Genomic DNA, 15228 nt, shown 5'->3' on the forward strand with positions numbered 1-15228 from the left:
CTCAGATTAAGCAGATACAGGCTTGCTGACCTTCCTGGTTCTACTGTGACATTCCATGTTTTCCCTAAAACTTCAGCTCTTTTTTAATAACCTATTTTCTTTTCTTTTCTTTTAAATAAAAATAAAGCTTCCAACCCTAGATATTGGAGGGAATTGTCTGGGAATGTTACAGTGAACATGAGAATCCTGGATGGCAAATAAATGGAGCTGGGAATGAATTAATGGAAAACAAATCTGAGACTTTTTGCAGTGCAGTCCTCTCTGTATCTGAGGAACTGATTTTGAATTTGTAAAGACATGGTGTGTGAAACATAAAAAAATATGTAACAAAAAGTCCCTTTTTCTACGGTTGGTTATTATCAATGCTTATTGGGAGGATGACTGAATGGCTACACCAAGTGGATGGCGAAGTTATCTCCTAAAGGTTTGGAGTTCATGTTCCTTGGCATCACAGACATTTTTTCTTAATCTTTTCAGATATGCATTTGCAGACCGTCTGCTGTTACTTTGGTTATTTTCTCTCAGTTTTCCCCTAATTTGGTACAGTACTGTTTTGTTAATCATGTCACTTTAGGATATTTATATATATTTTTTAGAACTTCATGTTTCCTCAGCAAACTCGACTTCTGAATTATTAGCTTTACAAACCAATCTCAGCTTTCATTAGAAATAAAGTATCCACACATTTCAGTTTGTAAGAAAATGTTTGAAAATATGACTGGAGCACACTCTAGAGGCTTAAAAACTCAATGGCAGATAAATAACTCCAAATTTATTCATATTTCAAATCTCACGATCTTAAAGCCAATCTCATGATTTATTTATTTTTCAAGTTTGATTCATTTCTGAAGAAGATTTGAAGCACGACTGGTGAATAATATGGATTTACTTATCTCCTGTTCCTTGGAGGAACTGTTTTTTATTACTCTTTATCTGCTGACGAGGAGTCGAGTGTTATATCATCCTGATTGCTAAGTCTTATAATCTAGGTCAGAGATGGATTAAACTCTGCCAGTACAGAGAGGTGCTGGTATTATTTCCAGACCATTTTGGAAGTTTGTAAAATTTATCTTTGGGAGGTTTTACGAAAGCATTTTGTCCTGGAAAGAACAAATGCTACATTTCATACATTTGTTTGGAAAACTAGAACACGTGTATATGTAAATTCAGAAAATTCTGAACAGGTCTATAGATGTCATAAGATTGTATAAAATTTAATATGCCACTTAAAAAGGGTCACTACTTTAAATTGAGGTTATATGTTCTGTGCTGTTTTACATCTTGCCATTTGGTCTTGGAGCTTGCATGGAGAAATGGAAGCACAAGCTTGTTGTATAGCTTCATTTATACGTTGCTTCAGATTATGTGACCACGTGTCTGTCCATCTTCACTTTGCAAATAATGTTTATCTATATAAAATTGCCAGTAAAATGTGAAGCTTTTCAAGTGTAGCAAAGCATTAGTGCATTCTTGACTAGTGACTTCTGACACTTTAGGATAAGGCTTAGCAGTGAGTTCATGTTACCCTCTTGAAGCATCATGCAGATAGGGCTAAATGTCTGACTGAGTGACCTGGACAGCTGAGCGTTATTACTGTATCTGAGCAGCAGTTTGTAAAACCATTCATGCTTTATTCCAAGCTGTCAAATAGGCAGCTATCAACACTGTCACATTTTTGTTATTTTTTGCAGGTATTTGTTGAGCATACATATTGCCTGTTTGGATTCTGTTGATCATATATTATTTTATGCTGGCACTCCAGAGACTCAGAGATGAATCAAACCAAGGCATCTGTGTCTGGGTGTGGAGTTCATATCCAGTAGTCACAAGACCTTTCTTTTTTTAAACTGCAGTTGCTGTCTGTTCTCACTTCTTTGGCTGGTCATTGCTTCAGGATACAGAAAATTCAACCTCTGGTCCTAATTCCTGCATCCATTACACTGCTTTCTGGAGCACCATAGGGCAGAATAAAGTACCACCTTACACATTTACATTCCGATTTTTATTTATTTATTTATTTTGCTTCTTCAGGTGGTGGAAGGACTTCAGATTTTGGAAATTGTTTGAGTCACTGTAACAGAGCAGTTAAATGCTGTGATTGTAGTTACCAAGCCCTGACAGAAAACACACAGCTGGAAGTCAGGGATAAAGGGTCAAAAAACCTCTCAGTGATAAAAAAAAAAAATACTGATGAGGAGCAAAACCGAAAACACTTATTCTCCCTACATGAAATACAATGAGAACACACCTGGGTCACAAGAAGAATAAGATCTCTCACAGTTACTGAGGTGAGGGAAGGCCATGGTGACGAAAGCCAGTACATGAAGAAAAACAGAAAGAAATAAAGGCAAATGTCATGCTACTGAATCCAAAGAGGGAAGGAAGATGTAATAACATCTAAGAGAGTTAATATGTAGCCCTTTAACTGTCAATTAAATAAGGGAAATCAACAGCTATACATAAGACAGGACCATCTTAGGGATGACACCATTCATTTTTGCTTCTTTCAGTGAGTTTGCTACAAGTCAGTGGGCTTTGCTTTTTTTACAGAATATTTGTACTGACATTAAGAAAATTTGGGCTGTTTTTAGCTGCTATTACACACAAGCACGTGTAGTGTCAGCCTGTGTGGACTGATTAAATCACACTGCCTGAGTAAAATCTGTATGTATGCTGTGGTCTGAACTCTGCAGCGCAAGTTGGAGGGAGGCTTTTACCACTGGGGATGTGACAGGAAGCAGAAGATGCTCTTGGCTCTGCCGTGTAATGAAGTTAGCTCCAATTCATCGAGCTCATCTTACTGGTGGGGGGAAGCACTGTGAAAGTAATTATTAAGAGACAGAGCTAAGAACGTCACTGAGCTCAGCATACTAAGCTTTTGAGCCTTTGTGATTTTATTAGATGCATGAATGAAGTCACCTTTTTTTAAATAGCTGAGAGGAAAGGAAAGAGGCAAAGATGTGTGTTGCTTAAAGTCACGCTGCTAAAGAAGCCAAGGAGCCACTTGCTCAGACCCAGCAATTTATTTGGGGCTGCTATTTTCCATATCCTGAAAGATGAGCTGAGAAATTTGGGTTGTCCCATTCTGCTTTCTTTACCTGTAAATTCTTGAAGAGTAAGTCAGAACCCCTTTCCTAAATACAGCCTCTACTCCTGGAAAGCCATAAAGCAATCCATGTCATCATTTCAGTCTTTCTGGTCTTGAGTGACCAAAGAGAAAGTCTGTTTTTCGTCCGCGTTTCAAGAATAGAAGCACAAGTGATTGGATAGTTAGACGTTCTCCATACGGAGGATCCGTTTGATAACTGGCTGCTGTCTCATCTGCTTGCTCAGTGCTGTGTAAAAAAATGCCTTCAGCTTATTTCTATACAATTTTCCTAATGTCAAGGTGATTACTGTGGATTCTCTTCAGCAAATACTGCCACAAAGAAAGGCTAGCCATTTTTCTCTAAAAATTCGTGATTGCTGATCTTTCATTTACAGCTGTAATTTCAGTTCAGATGGTATTTTAGACCCTAATTTAGACCCAGAAGCGTTTCTTTGTCCTTTTGCTTGATATATATAGAAATTTCTGTATGAAATCATCACATTTGAAAGGGTATCAAAGTTCACGTAGTGCATCTTCCCGTTCCCAGGCAGGAACATGTAGAGATAGATCACTTCTGACAGATATTTGTCTCGTGTTTTCTTAAAGGTTGCAAACAATGTTAAGATTACAGCACCATGCCAAAAAAGCTGTAAAGACATTTCCCAGTGTTGAATCTGAATTTGCCTTGCTGCAATTTAAACCTGTTCCTTCTCATTTCACGCACCACAGAAATGGAAAACACATTATTTCCATCTGTTTTGCAATAGCCTTTTAATGTGTTTGAAGATTTCCTCCATCTTTTTGCATAGGTTATACATTTTCTGTATTTTGCTCTTGCTTCTTCCATGCATTCTCACACTCCCCTTGCTGTTATCAGTAGCATCATTAGCATATGTGCCTCTTGCTATTCTTAATTTTATTTTTGCATCAAATGCCTGCAGTTAGAACCTTTACAGGGAATTACTTCTTGATAGTGAGTCATCAAAACTTGTTATATTTTAGTAGGATTGTTCTAAATAAAGATTTCCAAAGTCATTACATCAATATTTTTGCTAAGTCATTGAAATTCTAATATTTTATTTGAATACTGCTTTCAGTATTCATACAAATACTCGTTTCACTTTTCAGCTCTGCAATGTAAAAACACCCTCTGCCTAAAAGTCAGGTGTGGATCACTCCTCTTTGCCTCTGGTTTCAGGATGACAGGTCAGATGATTTTTGTGGAGGTCACAAAACCCCTCCAGTCCGGGTCCCTGCTCAAAGCCAAGCTACCTGCAGCTAGGTCAGCTTGCTCAGGGCTTTCTCCAGTTCAGTTCTGAATAATTCCAGGATGGTAGATATTCAGCTCTTTCTTCTGGGTGACCCACCCCAGCGCTTAGCTGCTCTTCTGCATCATTTTACTTTTCATGCTGCTCCTTGCAGTAACACATGTCCTTTTCCCCTCAACTTCAGTCTGGGTACCTCCAAGGGGTGTCTGGCCCATCTCCTTTGCAGCCCCCCATCAGATTAGTGGAGGCCACAAGCTGATGCCTCCACACCCTGCTCCCTTCCGGGCTGACTTGGCCAGCTTTCTCAGCCTCTCCTTTTATTTCATGGGCTCTAGCCCCTCATCCATCCTTGTGGCCCCATGCTGGAAGGTTTCCAGATTGCTGAAAAGTCTCTTCTTGTTCTGGGAGGCCAGAACAGGATGCAGTGCTTCAGATGTGGCACCACAATTGGGAGCCATCCCTTCCTCTGCCTTGCTGGCTGCACTCCAGCACTGAACACATGAGGCAGCAGGACATTAATATGGCAGAGCTGAAGTTTCTCTGCTGACTTAACAGCTTTATTTTTCTCCTTTTGCTTCAGGCTGTTTCTGTAAGTTTTCTTCAGAAGAAGTAATATTTTCTCAGTAGCCACCATGCATGCGGTTTTACTTAGGGTTCAGCATCACTGCAAGCACCTCTCTCCATAGTCCTCTTTTACTCCTTTCTGTTACTAGTGCTCATGCTTCCCGCATCCTCAAACAAATAGGAACAGAAAGCCATGCTGAAAATTGATCTGTTTGCAGGCTTGCATCATCTGGATCCTTTGAAGGAATATCTCTATCATTTTCTTCCGTAAGATGTACCAGTATTATTAAGCAAACATTCATTCATCTCATCACCATGTTAAAACCCCCCTGCTAGAGTGGGAAGCGGAGCCTTCATCGTACTGTGGTTGGCAAACTCCTCGACGCTTTATTTTGGGAGCTCAGCTGGCTGCTGCAAAGGGACAGTTTCCGCTCTGTCTGAGCACATCCTGTGCTGGTTAAATACCTCAATCATGAACATATGTTACAGGAAATGCAGTTGTAGCACATAGTTCTTCTTTTTTTAAAATTTTTTTTATTCTTAGGCTTATGACTAAAGGGCAGTGTCAGAGTTCATGGTCGAAAAGACAAGAGTTCTTGACAGCCATCTTTTTTTTTTTTAGGTTCTTTAACTTGAAACATGATTCTTTTTTGTTTTAAATGCCTATTTAAAGCTGTAATTTGCAGTAAACAATTAAATACCTTTGTTGAAGCTGAATTAGCTTATGAGAGACAGATCCTAATGTTTACAAACCCAAAAAGAGAGTCTTACTTGACTAGAAGAATTGAATACTTTCTAAGTTTGTTTGCTTAAGTTCTTCAGAGTTATTTTTTCCACTGTTTGGAAAAGGAAGCTGCATTATATCCAGCTTTGTAGTCCTGCAGGCATGAGATGCCATCACTTCTTTCTCTCTTATTTTATTTTGCTGTAAAATACAAATATGTACACTTTACATAGAACCATACAATTTAATAAATACAGCCCTAAAACATATTTTAAAATAAAGCAAATAATCTGTCTCATATTTTGCAAATTAAAGCGTTCAAACAGAGTCTTAAGCAAAAATGCCCAGAGCATGAACTTTTATCTTCTTATTGTATGGATCAGAAGCTCTTCCTCAAGCAGTCCTGCTGTGTCTTTTTGAGGAGTTAGGGCCTCTTCCATGCAAATAAGACTTTGTCACACGATATTTAATTATGTTTAATTAAGGCTATAGAACATCTGCTCTTATAGTTGTTTAGGCACAGATCCTGTGTTAGCTAGTAGGGTCTGAATAAAAATTGTAGGGTTGGACTGTAGCTACTATGAAGCCAAATGCACGAGACGTTTCTGTGTAATGCTTATATGGTATTGAATACTTGATCCATAATTCTCACCAGTTAAGCCTTTGATAACTGTGCTACTAGCTGAAAGAACATAAAGATCTCAAGTAACTGCAGAACTCATTGCTTTATTATTTCCATTTATTTTTTATTTGTGCAAACTGTTTAGCTCTGTTCCAAACACAGTGTTGCATTTGTTGAATATATAGCTTGTTACAGCTTCTGTATAAAAAACAAACTTTGTTTAAATCAATATTCAAAATCCTGTGAGATTCAGAGCAATTTTCCCTGGACATGAATTATTTCTTCATGCATTAAAATCAAGAAGAGAGAGCGAAGAAGAAAAATCCCTATAAAATTCCCCCTGGAGAACTTATAATTTGGGGGGGAAAAAAAGGAAGTTTGTATTCTACATAGAGAAGGAAGGAGCCTGGAAAGCATGTGATCTTCTTGTGTCAGTGCCCCTCCAGTTGTTTTACAGTTTCTCCATAACCAGTTGGATCCATTCTCTAAATATACAATGGTGCGTGGTGGTGTATGATCCATCTTCTGCAGCAAAAGAGAAACATCATTTCTGGAAGGATACAGATTCCAAAGGATGCTCCCTTGCTGGAGCTGGTAAATGGTCCAATTCCACTTTTAAGGAAATAGCAGCAGTGGATGGTGTCTCTAGGTTTCCATTTGTTATTTCAGAAAGTTATTAATGACAGGAAGTAGCGATACTTGCCTTTCACTCTTGAAATATTTCAAGATGGAAGATGTTCAAGAGACTTATTTTTAAGCTGGTTTGAGCAAATGGAGTGCAGTTATAGAGGCATCAGAGTGGCTGATGGCATTTTTTTCCTAGCTGGTTTGGAAAACAAGCCAAACTCTAAGCTAAACTTCTGAGCAGCTTTAGTGTAAGGAACAGCAAGTTGGAATTGGTGCAGGGGACACCATCCATGAAAGATCTGCCTTCTCCTGGCTCAGTCTCATCTGTTTTTTATTGCTAGAGTTCTCTGAGTTTGAAATCTCAGGTGGAGCATTTTTGATGGAAGTCTGTCTGTCCCCTGAGTGTGCCCTCTTGCTATGCAGATTTATATGATATATATAGCCTAGGAAGTTGCACCAAAGAAAACATGATGCTACCTTTAGCTTATTATTCAATTTGATGGAAGGGATTATTCTTGTCAGGAGAATTTGCAGGCAGAAGTTACGACAGATGAAATTGATCTGCAGTGATGTCTTTTGGGAAGAAAAAAAAAAAAAGATAATATGAAATTTCATACTTTATGTTTAAAACATTACTTTTCCTTTCCTTTGCACTGGAAAGTAGGAGAACAGTCAGATTCGGAGTGGCTTTTGAATGTTTTGTCAGTCCTTACTCATGTAACACTTAGAACTCATTTGTGAGAATTTGCTTGAGAATGTACTCCAGTGTTTGACTCCATACCAACTGGTTCAATAATCCTATTTTGGAGAAGTACATGACCAGGAGATATAAATGTATGTGCTGAAGTGTAATGGTGTTATGGTAACCATTACTGGTTCAGACAGTTGTATGGGTTTGGATGGAACAAAAGGATGAGAAAAAAATATGAGTTTGAATTGCAAGGGCTACATTCAATTTCAACCTTTTTTTTAATGCTTTCCCCTCCCTGCCCCTTCCTCCCCCCCCTTTTATTTTTGCAGACTTTGTCTCATTTCCTAGTATATATTTGCAAGGTTAAATAGCTAGACCAAGTTATTTTGGTGGTGTTACTTCTTCACAGCAGCATGAAGCTGTGACATTCAATCCACAGCAGTGGAGCCAAATAGCGTTTGAGGATCTCTGCGTACATTATTTATGTCAGACATCAAAGCGGGAGGCTCACATTTAGGTCTCACCTCAGCCTTATGATCAAATTTAAAGGCAGTGGCAATGCTGTTGTGAGTTACGCATCAACTGTAAATTGTTTACAAAACATACCTGAATGTTAAACCACCTCAGATCGTTGCGGTGTGATTAGATGGTGAATGTAATTTACGTGCCGAGCAGCAGAGAAGTTCTTCCTTGTGCTAACAAGCATGCATTAAAGCTGGCTCTTGCTGGCTTCCTTCCCTTAATATCCTTTGCTTCTGAAGTTATTGTTTGATACACTTCCCCATCCCAAATTAGTGCAGGTAGTGCTGATTTAGCGCTATTTAGTGTTGATGTAGTAGCTGCACATGTTTCTTCTGACCGCCGTATGCGGTGAGAAGCTTTTCCTTTCTGAACTGAACAATTATAGACTTGTTTTGCTGTTAAACTGAATATGCAAATAATTATGAGGAAAATAGGCAGCGCTCCCAGTAAAGCCTCTGGTTTCCAAGTTTCATCCAATTAGTACAGAAGGAAGCTTTCTCACACAGCTTTTATCATGGCCTGTTTCACTGATCAGCTTTGTAGGCAGAGAAGGGACTGAACACTCTTCAGATCAGAAAGCAAATATAGAGCCAATCCATTGCAGTAATCACTGATTAATGCAATGTAAGCTTATAAATACCTTCACGTTCAGTCATGGCAGGTAATATGTTGGAAATAAATAGAGATCTTCAGTATTTTGGAAGTGCCCTACAAAATCCAAGCCAAACAACGAGAAGCTTATTTTGCTTAATTTAAAAAGAGATTTTATCTTACCTACGCTGTTTCCCTTTTGTAGCTGTATCTGATAAGGAGATGGAATATGCCCGCTGGAAACTTGCTGAATGATGCTGAAGCAATGATTGTAGTGCCGTCTTTCAAAATATATTTGACATAAATGCAGAAACTCTCCATTGGGAGCTTAGGAAATATCAGCAGAGAAATCAGGCAATCCTCAGCCCACAGTCCTTATAATGTTTTCTGACCTAGTTACCATGCTTAAAAGCAAGAATATCCCATTGCTTTGTTGGAAGCGAGGGATTTATCACAAGGCCACTCATTAACAGAGGTCTGGCCTCTGCTGACGAGGGTCATTTTCACATTGGACTCCAAAAAACTGCAGGAGAAATTTAGAGAGGTCTAACCCAAAAGATGCTAAATGACAGCAGTATGCAACCACTAGAATTCTATGAAATCCAACATGCCAGCGACTCTCTTGTTTCTCCTCTCCAAGCAGATGTGGTGTGACTCTGAGTATATACCTTGGCTTTTATATGTTTATACATCATCAGGATTCAAGGCCTCTAGAAGATCCTGTTTGCTAATCTGCTTGTTGTCTGACTGCCAGTTCATCAGAGCATACTTTGCAGAGTTACTTGGCTAAAAGGAAAAGCGCCGAGAATGGCAATGGCAGCACACAGGACTACAAAAGCTAAGGAAAAATGCACAATTTATCGGAGCTCACAGAGAGAAAGGCAAAGTGCTGAGCCAAATAACCATCTCCATAGCCCATCTCCAGCAGGTAACTGCAGTTTTAATCTGCAAAAAAAGTGGACCTCCACCCTTCTCCTGGTGCCAGATAACAGCATCAGAGCAAACCTTTTAGTCTGGGTAGGTGAAACTTCACTGAGCCAAGTGGGTAGATCTTCAGCAAGAATTTTGCAGGAATTGTTCATTTTCCATGAGGTTTCTTTCAAAAGGAGCACTTGGGGAACTTGATGCTGATGGCTGAGAGTGGCAGGAGCAAAACTGGGGTGAAAAGCGGTGATACAGAAACCTACAGCCCAAATGGATATAATATAAATATGTGATCAGGAGGGCTGAAAGGGTGCAGATGCTGACTGTAAGGCAAACGGTGACATTTATTGATTGTAACATTTATTGACTGCAACATATATTGGCAGATCATTAAATGGCCTCTATCACCTTGGCGCTTCAATACCAACTGCATGCAAAATACACATCATCAACAAATCATACTGTAGGACTAAAAATAAAAACCCTATAAACTCACGTGGTATGATGCAAAAATAGCCCAGGGAGGTTTTACATGCCTGGTGAAGCCGACAGCTGCTCGTGCTGAGCTGTGCTGCGTGGGGCCAGCAGCACAACCCCTGCACCCAAAAACAGTGAGGGATCAGCAGAGGGTAACACTTGCACTGCCAGATAGAGATGGTGATTTACCATGCAAACCTGGACTGATCCAGGTTTATGACTGTATCAAACATTCCCAGTATGCTGAGGAATCACACAGTTGTAAATCAGGATCCCTTCCAAAAGTCTACAGCTATTCAACCCCACCAAATGACCAGGTTTCGTCTTCTTTCTACCTGCTGTTTGCACTGCACTCAAAGTGTGGAAGGGTTACCACACCATGAACAAGCACAAGCTGGCAGAGGTCTGTGGCAATCTTAGATAAGACTGAAAAGCATTTGTAGAAAAGGACCCTGCAAAAGACACGCAAGGGCCACTGTGCATAGCTTCTGGCCCAGAGGTCCTATAGCTCAGAGATTTTCTTCCATTAACCCAGTTCACTAAGTGAATTCTCCATGCAGTGCTGAACGAATGTCGTTAGCATTCCCTCTGAGAGGAGGAAGGGCTTAGAGTGTGGTTCTGCATGTTTGACTTGCACAGAACACTACCCACCATGACGAATACTTGGCCCAGTCTGATTCTGGTAGAGACAGGGCTGGGTGAGCCCAATCCCTGCTGCAGCCAAGTCACAGATCTGCTTTAACCACTCATCGTATGCCCTTCTAAAAACAGCTGGGCTACCTTCCCCACTGTTTCTTAACAGCATTGAAGGATTTTACAGACAGAAGGATTTTTTTTTTTCCCCTGAATTCTAGCATTAATGTAATCAGAATCTGCTTATATCCATTTATTTTTGTGATAGCACTGTCCTTAAGCTCACATGGCTCCTGTCTACCTGCAATATTTACTCACAGTGGTCCTATCCCCTTCTCCAGGCTTTCTTTTGCCAGATGGAATGAGCCAAGCTCTCAGATCACTGCCACGCTTCTAAGGAGTCTGTTCCAGTGTGATTTCAGTTTTCCTGAACACAGCTGTCCAAGTCTCCATGCTGCAGTCTAAATGAGATTTTACCAATGACTCTGCAAAACACTTACCCTTCCTCTGCCCCAGTTCCCCATCAGGCGTATCTTAGAATCCTCTTTTTGTGGATGGTCACATCAGTGCTCTGTGATCAATGTTTGCAGCCAAAGTTTTAGGGCTCGTTCCTTACCGATGTCACAGATTCATCAGCTCGATAGAGCAGTGACAGCTGCTCCCAGCCAAGATCTTCCCCTGCAGCTCATAGGACGCAGACCGTGCTGGGACCTGGAGGCTGCCAACTTTCCTGCCCCCAGGACCTTACCCAGGGGAACTACCGATTCACTGCCACCCAGTCTGCAGCATTATGAAGGTGCTTACTGCATCCCGTGCTAACAGAACACAGGGTAAATGGTAGTAAATACACATGAAAAATAATCTGAGAATCTTGAATCCTGTTTAATTGAAATTCAGGACCTTTTCAATCATTTGTAGCTGCTTTGATTCCTAGCCGTCTTGTTCTCATTCTTCATTTCTTTCCTGGTCTTCATTAAGTGTGAATAAAATACTTCAAAAATGCCAATCAAAATAGATTTCTTTCTGCAGAGGGAGCCCCGCGTGACTCTGTTGTCCTTCTCCATTTCTCCCTTCCCCAGCTCTAACCTTCATCTATCACACGTGATGTAGACCAGGCGAGGACCGTGCTTCTATATTCATCTCTGCCTCAAGCAGAATGCTCATTATTGGTTTCTGAGAGAATAAAGAACACAACAGATCAATGCCATTATCTCAAGCTGCACTTAGAAGACAAATGTGGTGCAGCTGTTGCACTGATGGTCTCAGGAGTACAGAAGCAGGGCTACATTTGGGGCTGTGGCAAAATAGCCAGAGGGCTCTGAGGGCACTTCCATCCAAAGAACACAGCCAGGGTAGAAGTTACAAACTCTCCAAGGATATAATGCTAAGAGTTGTCTTCACTGACCTGAAAAATGAAGCAGATGTTAACAGAACTTTCAAAAGCGATCTGACCCGGTGACAGCATTTCTGCTTCGGCATGGCTCTAATAGCACCTGCCGTGAGGTAGCACAGCGACTGGGCTGTAGGCTTGAGGGCTTTAAGTAGTGCCAGGGGAGGCTCAGGTTGGGTGTTAGGAAAGAAGGAGCTCCTCAGGAGTTGTGAGGCACTGGCACAGACTGCCCAGGGAAGGGGTGGAGTCACTGTCTCTGGAGGTGTTCAAGAACCGTGTGATGTGGCACTGAGGGACATGGGCATGGTGGGGGTGGACTGGGGTTTGGACTAGTGGTCTTTTCTGACTTCAGTGATTCTATGATTCTATGAAATTGTAGCTGGGGAAGGTTTGAGTATTTTGGAGGAGAGTGCCCGCTATCCCCAGAGTATGTCTGGCTGGCTGGGTGTGACTTGTGGCACCAGCCATGGGGTTTTGCCTTCAGTGGTATTCCTCTGCGAGGGGAGGGATCTCTGCCTTCTGCAAGCATGTTTTAGAGATACATCTTGTTTTGTTTTGTTTTGTTTTGTTTTGTTTTGTTGGTTGCTTGTTTAAATAGATGAAGTGGGTCCAGAGGAGGGTCATGAAGATGGAAGAGCTTATTCAGTCTGGAGGAGGCTACTGGGAGACCTCATTGTGACCTTCCAGTACTTGAAGTGACCTTACAAAGAGGAGGGGGACCTTTTTACACATTCTGACATTGACAGGACGTGGGGGGGAGGAGCTTGGGGGAGGGAGGATTCTTTACTTTGAGGGCAGTGAAGTGCTGGCACAGTTGCCCAGAGAAGCTGTGGTGCCCCATCCGTGGAGATGCTCAAGGCTGGGTTGGATGGGGCCCTGGGCAGCCTGAACTGGTGAGGGACAGTCCTGCCCATGGCATGGGGTTGGAATGAGGTGATCTTTAAGGACTCTTCCAACCCAAGCCATCCTGAGATTCTGTGATCTGTGTGTTTATTGTGAAGTACTGCTCTGTAGGGATGAGACTTTTTCTCAGGAGGATGTAAACTTCCATAGGGTGAATCTCTCTGTGATAGTTACCTGCTGCTTGGGAGCTTTGGTTTCTGGTCAGACCGATGTTCAACCAGTTTCCTCCCCACTGAGATCCTGACCTTGGTTTGGCACAGGGAGAACTGTACATCTATCTAGAGCACCTCCTCACTGCTCCAGAGGCTGACAGACGAGGTAGTAACAGCCATAAGAGCCCCGTCCAACCTGGCCTTGGATCCCAGGGATGGGGCGCGCACAGCCTCTCTAGGCAAACCGTGCCAGCGCCTCACCTCGCTCGCAGTAACGGATCGATCCCGAGCACCCTCCCGCTGCAGCCCGCTGCCCCCGTGTCGCACAGGCCCCGCCGCAAGCAGCTTGCGGAGGCGGGCGGCTCCCCCAGCGCTCCGCATCCGCGGAAGCTCCGCGCCGCTCGGGCCGCCGGGGGGCAGCCGCCGCCCGGTCCGGTTCCGCGGGCGCGGGGAGGGGGGGGGGTCCGCGGGCGCGCAAGCCCCGTGCCGTCACGGGGCGGGGAGGAGGCGGCTCTGCGGCTGCATGTGTGTGTGTGTATGTGTGTGTGTGTGTGGCGGGGCGTCGTCATCCGCATTCACATGGGGGAGGCGGGGGCCTCGGCCTGAAACCCCCGCCCGGGGAGGGGAGACAGCGATCCCATAAAGCCGCCCCCCCCCCAACCCCCCTTCCCTCCAACCCAGCTCCGCGCGGCCATGACTTCGGCCGAGCAGACCGTTACGTGGCTGATCGCCCTGGGCGTGCTGGAGTCGCCCAAGAAGAGCATCGCCGACCCCGAGGGCTTCCTGCAGTCCTCCCTGAAGGACGGCGTGGTGCTGTGCCGCCTGCTCGAGCGCCTGCTGCCGGGATCCATCGAGAAAGTGAGTCGGGGGGAGCGGGCTTTGTCAGGCCGGGGGCGGCGGCACGGCGCGGGGGCACGGCGGCACGGCGGCCTCCGCCTCGGAGACCCCGAAGGTTCGGTGCTGAGTTCCTCCCGGGGAGGATGGAGCCGGCGGGAGGGAACAAAAAGCGCTCCCTTAGCCCCGTGGCCGCCCCTAACATTCGCGTTTCACAATTTAATTTCCTTGTGCCGCTGTGTAATGCGGGCTGTTGTCCTGCTTGCTTGCTTTCTTTATTTTGGCTTTTTGGGGGCCTCCGTGTGCTGGCACACCTCATGGAGCCAACTTTCCCCATCTTGTTGGTGACTACTGAAGGTCACCTGGCAGGTGGCTGTGGTCACCTGGCGTGTGGCTTTCTTGAGCCTCAGAGTTGGAAACCTTTGTAGGGTGCTGGGTTCGGAGCGGGCTCTTCAATTCCCCACAGATTGTCACTGCTTTGTGCTGATGTTCACCCTGCTACGTTTGGTGGCTCGGTGCTGTCCTCATGGACTGCAAACAAATGGGGGATGTGGAAATGACACTGGAGCCCACAGGTGTTATGGAAATGACACAGGAGCATGAGTAACACAGGGTCCAGCGCAGAGACAGCTGGCTGGGTCTGCCGTGGCCTGGAGCAAGCTGCCCATGGAAAATGTGGAGTCTCCTTCTCTGGAGTGACTCAGAACCCACCTTGGTGCTGTCCTGTGTGACCTCCCCTGGGGAACCTGCTTTAGCAGGGGGTTGGGCTAGATGGATCTCCAGAGGTCCCTTTCAACCCCTACGGTTCTGTTATTCTGTGTTTGTGATGCAGCTGGAAATAATGCGTGTCCACTCCTTGGCAGCAGTCACACATTGGGGTGCAGACCCCCTCAGGAATAGTTTGTTGGTACATCCTTCTGTCTGCACGACAGCCGTAGTGGTTTCCCAATCTGTCTTGCTGTGCCTCCCTGCCTCTGGTCTCCAGAGCCCCACGGAACTGGATGCTGAGCACTGGGGCAGCACAGGGCTATCCCTGCTCTCCTGGTTAGCCTGGGAGGATGGGGTCTTGAGATGGAGTAGGGAACAGGTTCTGCTGCAGGCACACTGAAATAGATATGAATGCAATGGAAATAAGTGCTAGGAAAGTGTTTTCCAACTTCACGTGCTTCTGTGTACGGTGCAGCTAGGAGTGGCTTTGATGTGAAAGAGAGGCATGCT

At 43.8% G+C, this 15228-nt stretch overlaps 1 protein-coding gene and 1 long non-coding RNA gene across 4 annotated transcripts in view; one reads left to right on the plus strand and one right to left on the minus strand.

The window, feature by feature from the left end:
- Window positions 1-7370: 7370 nt before the first annotated feature.
- On the minus strand, window positions 7371-13390 carry LOC104917403 (uncharacterized). Its single transcript, XR_004162493.2, has 3 exons — window positions 11232-13390; window positions 8881-9880; window positions 7371-7466 (listed from the first exon to the last, which is right to left on the minus strand). It is a non-coding gene; the product is annotated as an uncharacterized LOC104917403 (long non-coding RNA).
- Window positions 13391-13844: 454 nt separating this feature from the next.
- Window positions 13845-15228, plus strand: part of ARHGEF7 (Rho guanine nucleotide exchange factor 7) — a 108608-nt gene continuing 107224 nt past the window's right edge. The window contains exon 1 of one of the 3 annotated variants that reach the window (XM_085215526.1): window positions 13845-14034. In XM_085215526.1, coding sequence (XP_085071652.1) covers window positions 13870-14034 — 165 coding nt within the window. In that variant the 5' untranslated portion in view covers window positions 13845-13869. The remainder of the gene's footprint in view (window positions 14035-15228) is intronic. The other 2 variants (XM_085215525.1, XM_085215524.1) reach the window with 2 other exon arrangements.

The sequence above is a fragment of the Meleagris gallopavo genome, chromosome 1, assembly GCF_905368555.1.
Source record: "Meleagris gallopavo chromosome 1, MGAL_WU_HG_1.1, whole genome shotgun sequence".
Lineage (NCBI taxonomy): Eukaryota > Metazoa > Chordata > Aves > Galliformes > Phasianidae > Meleagris > Meleagris gallopavo.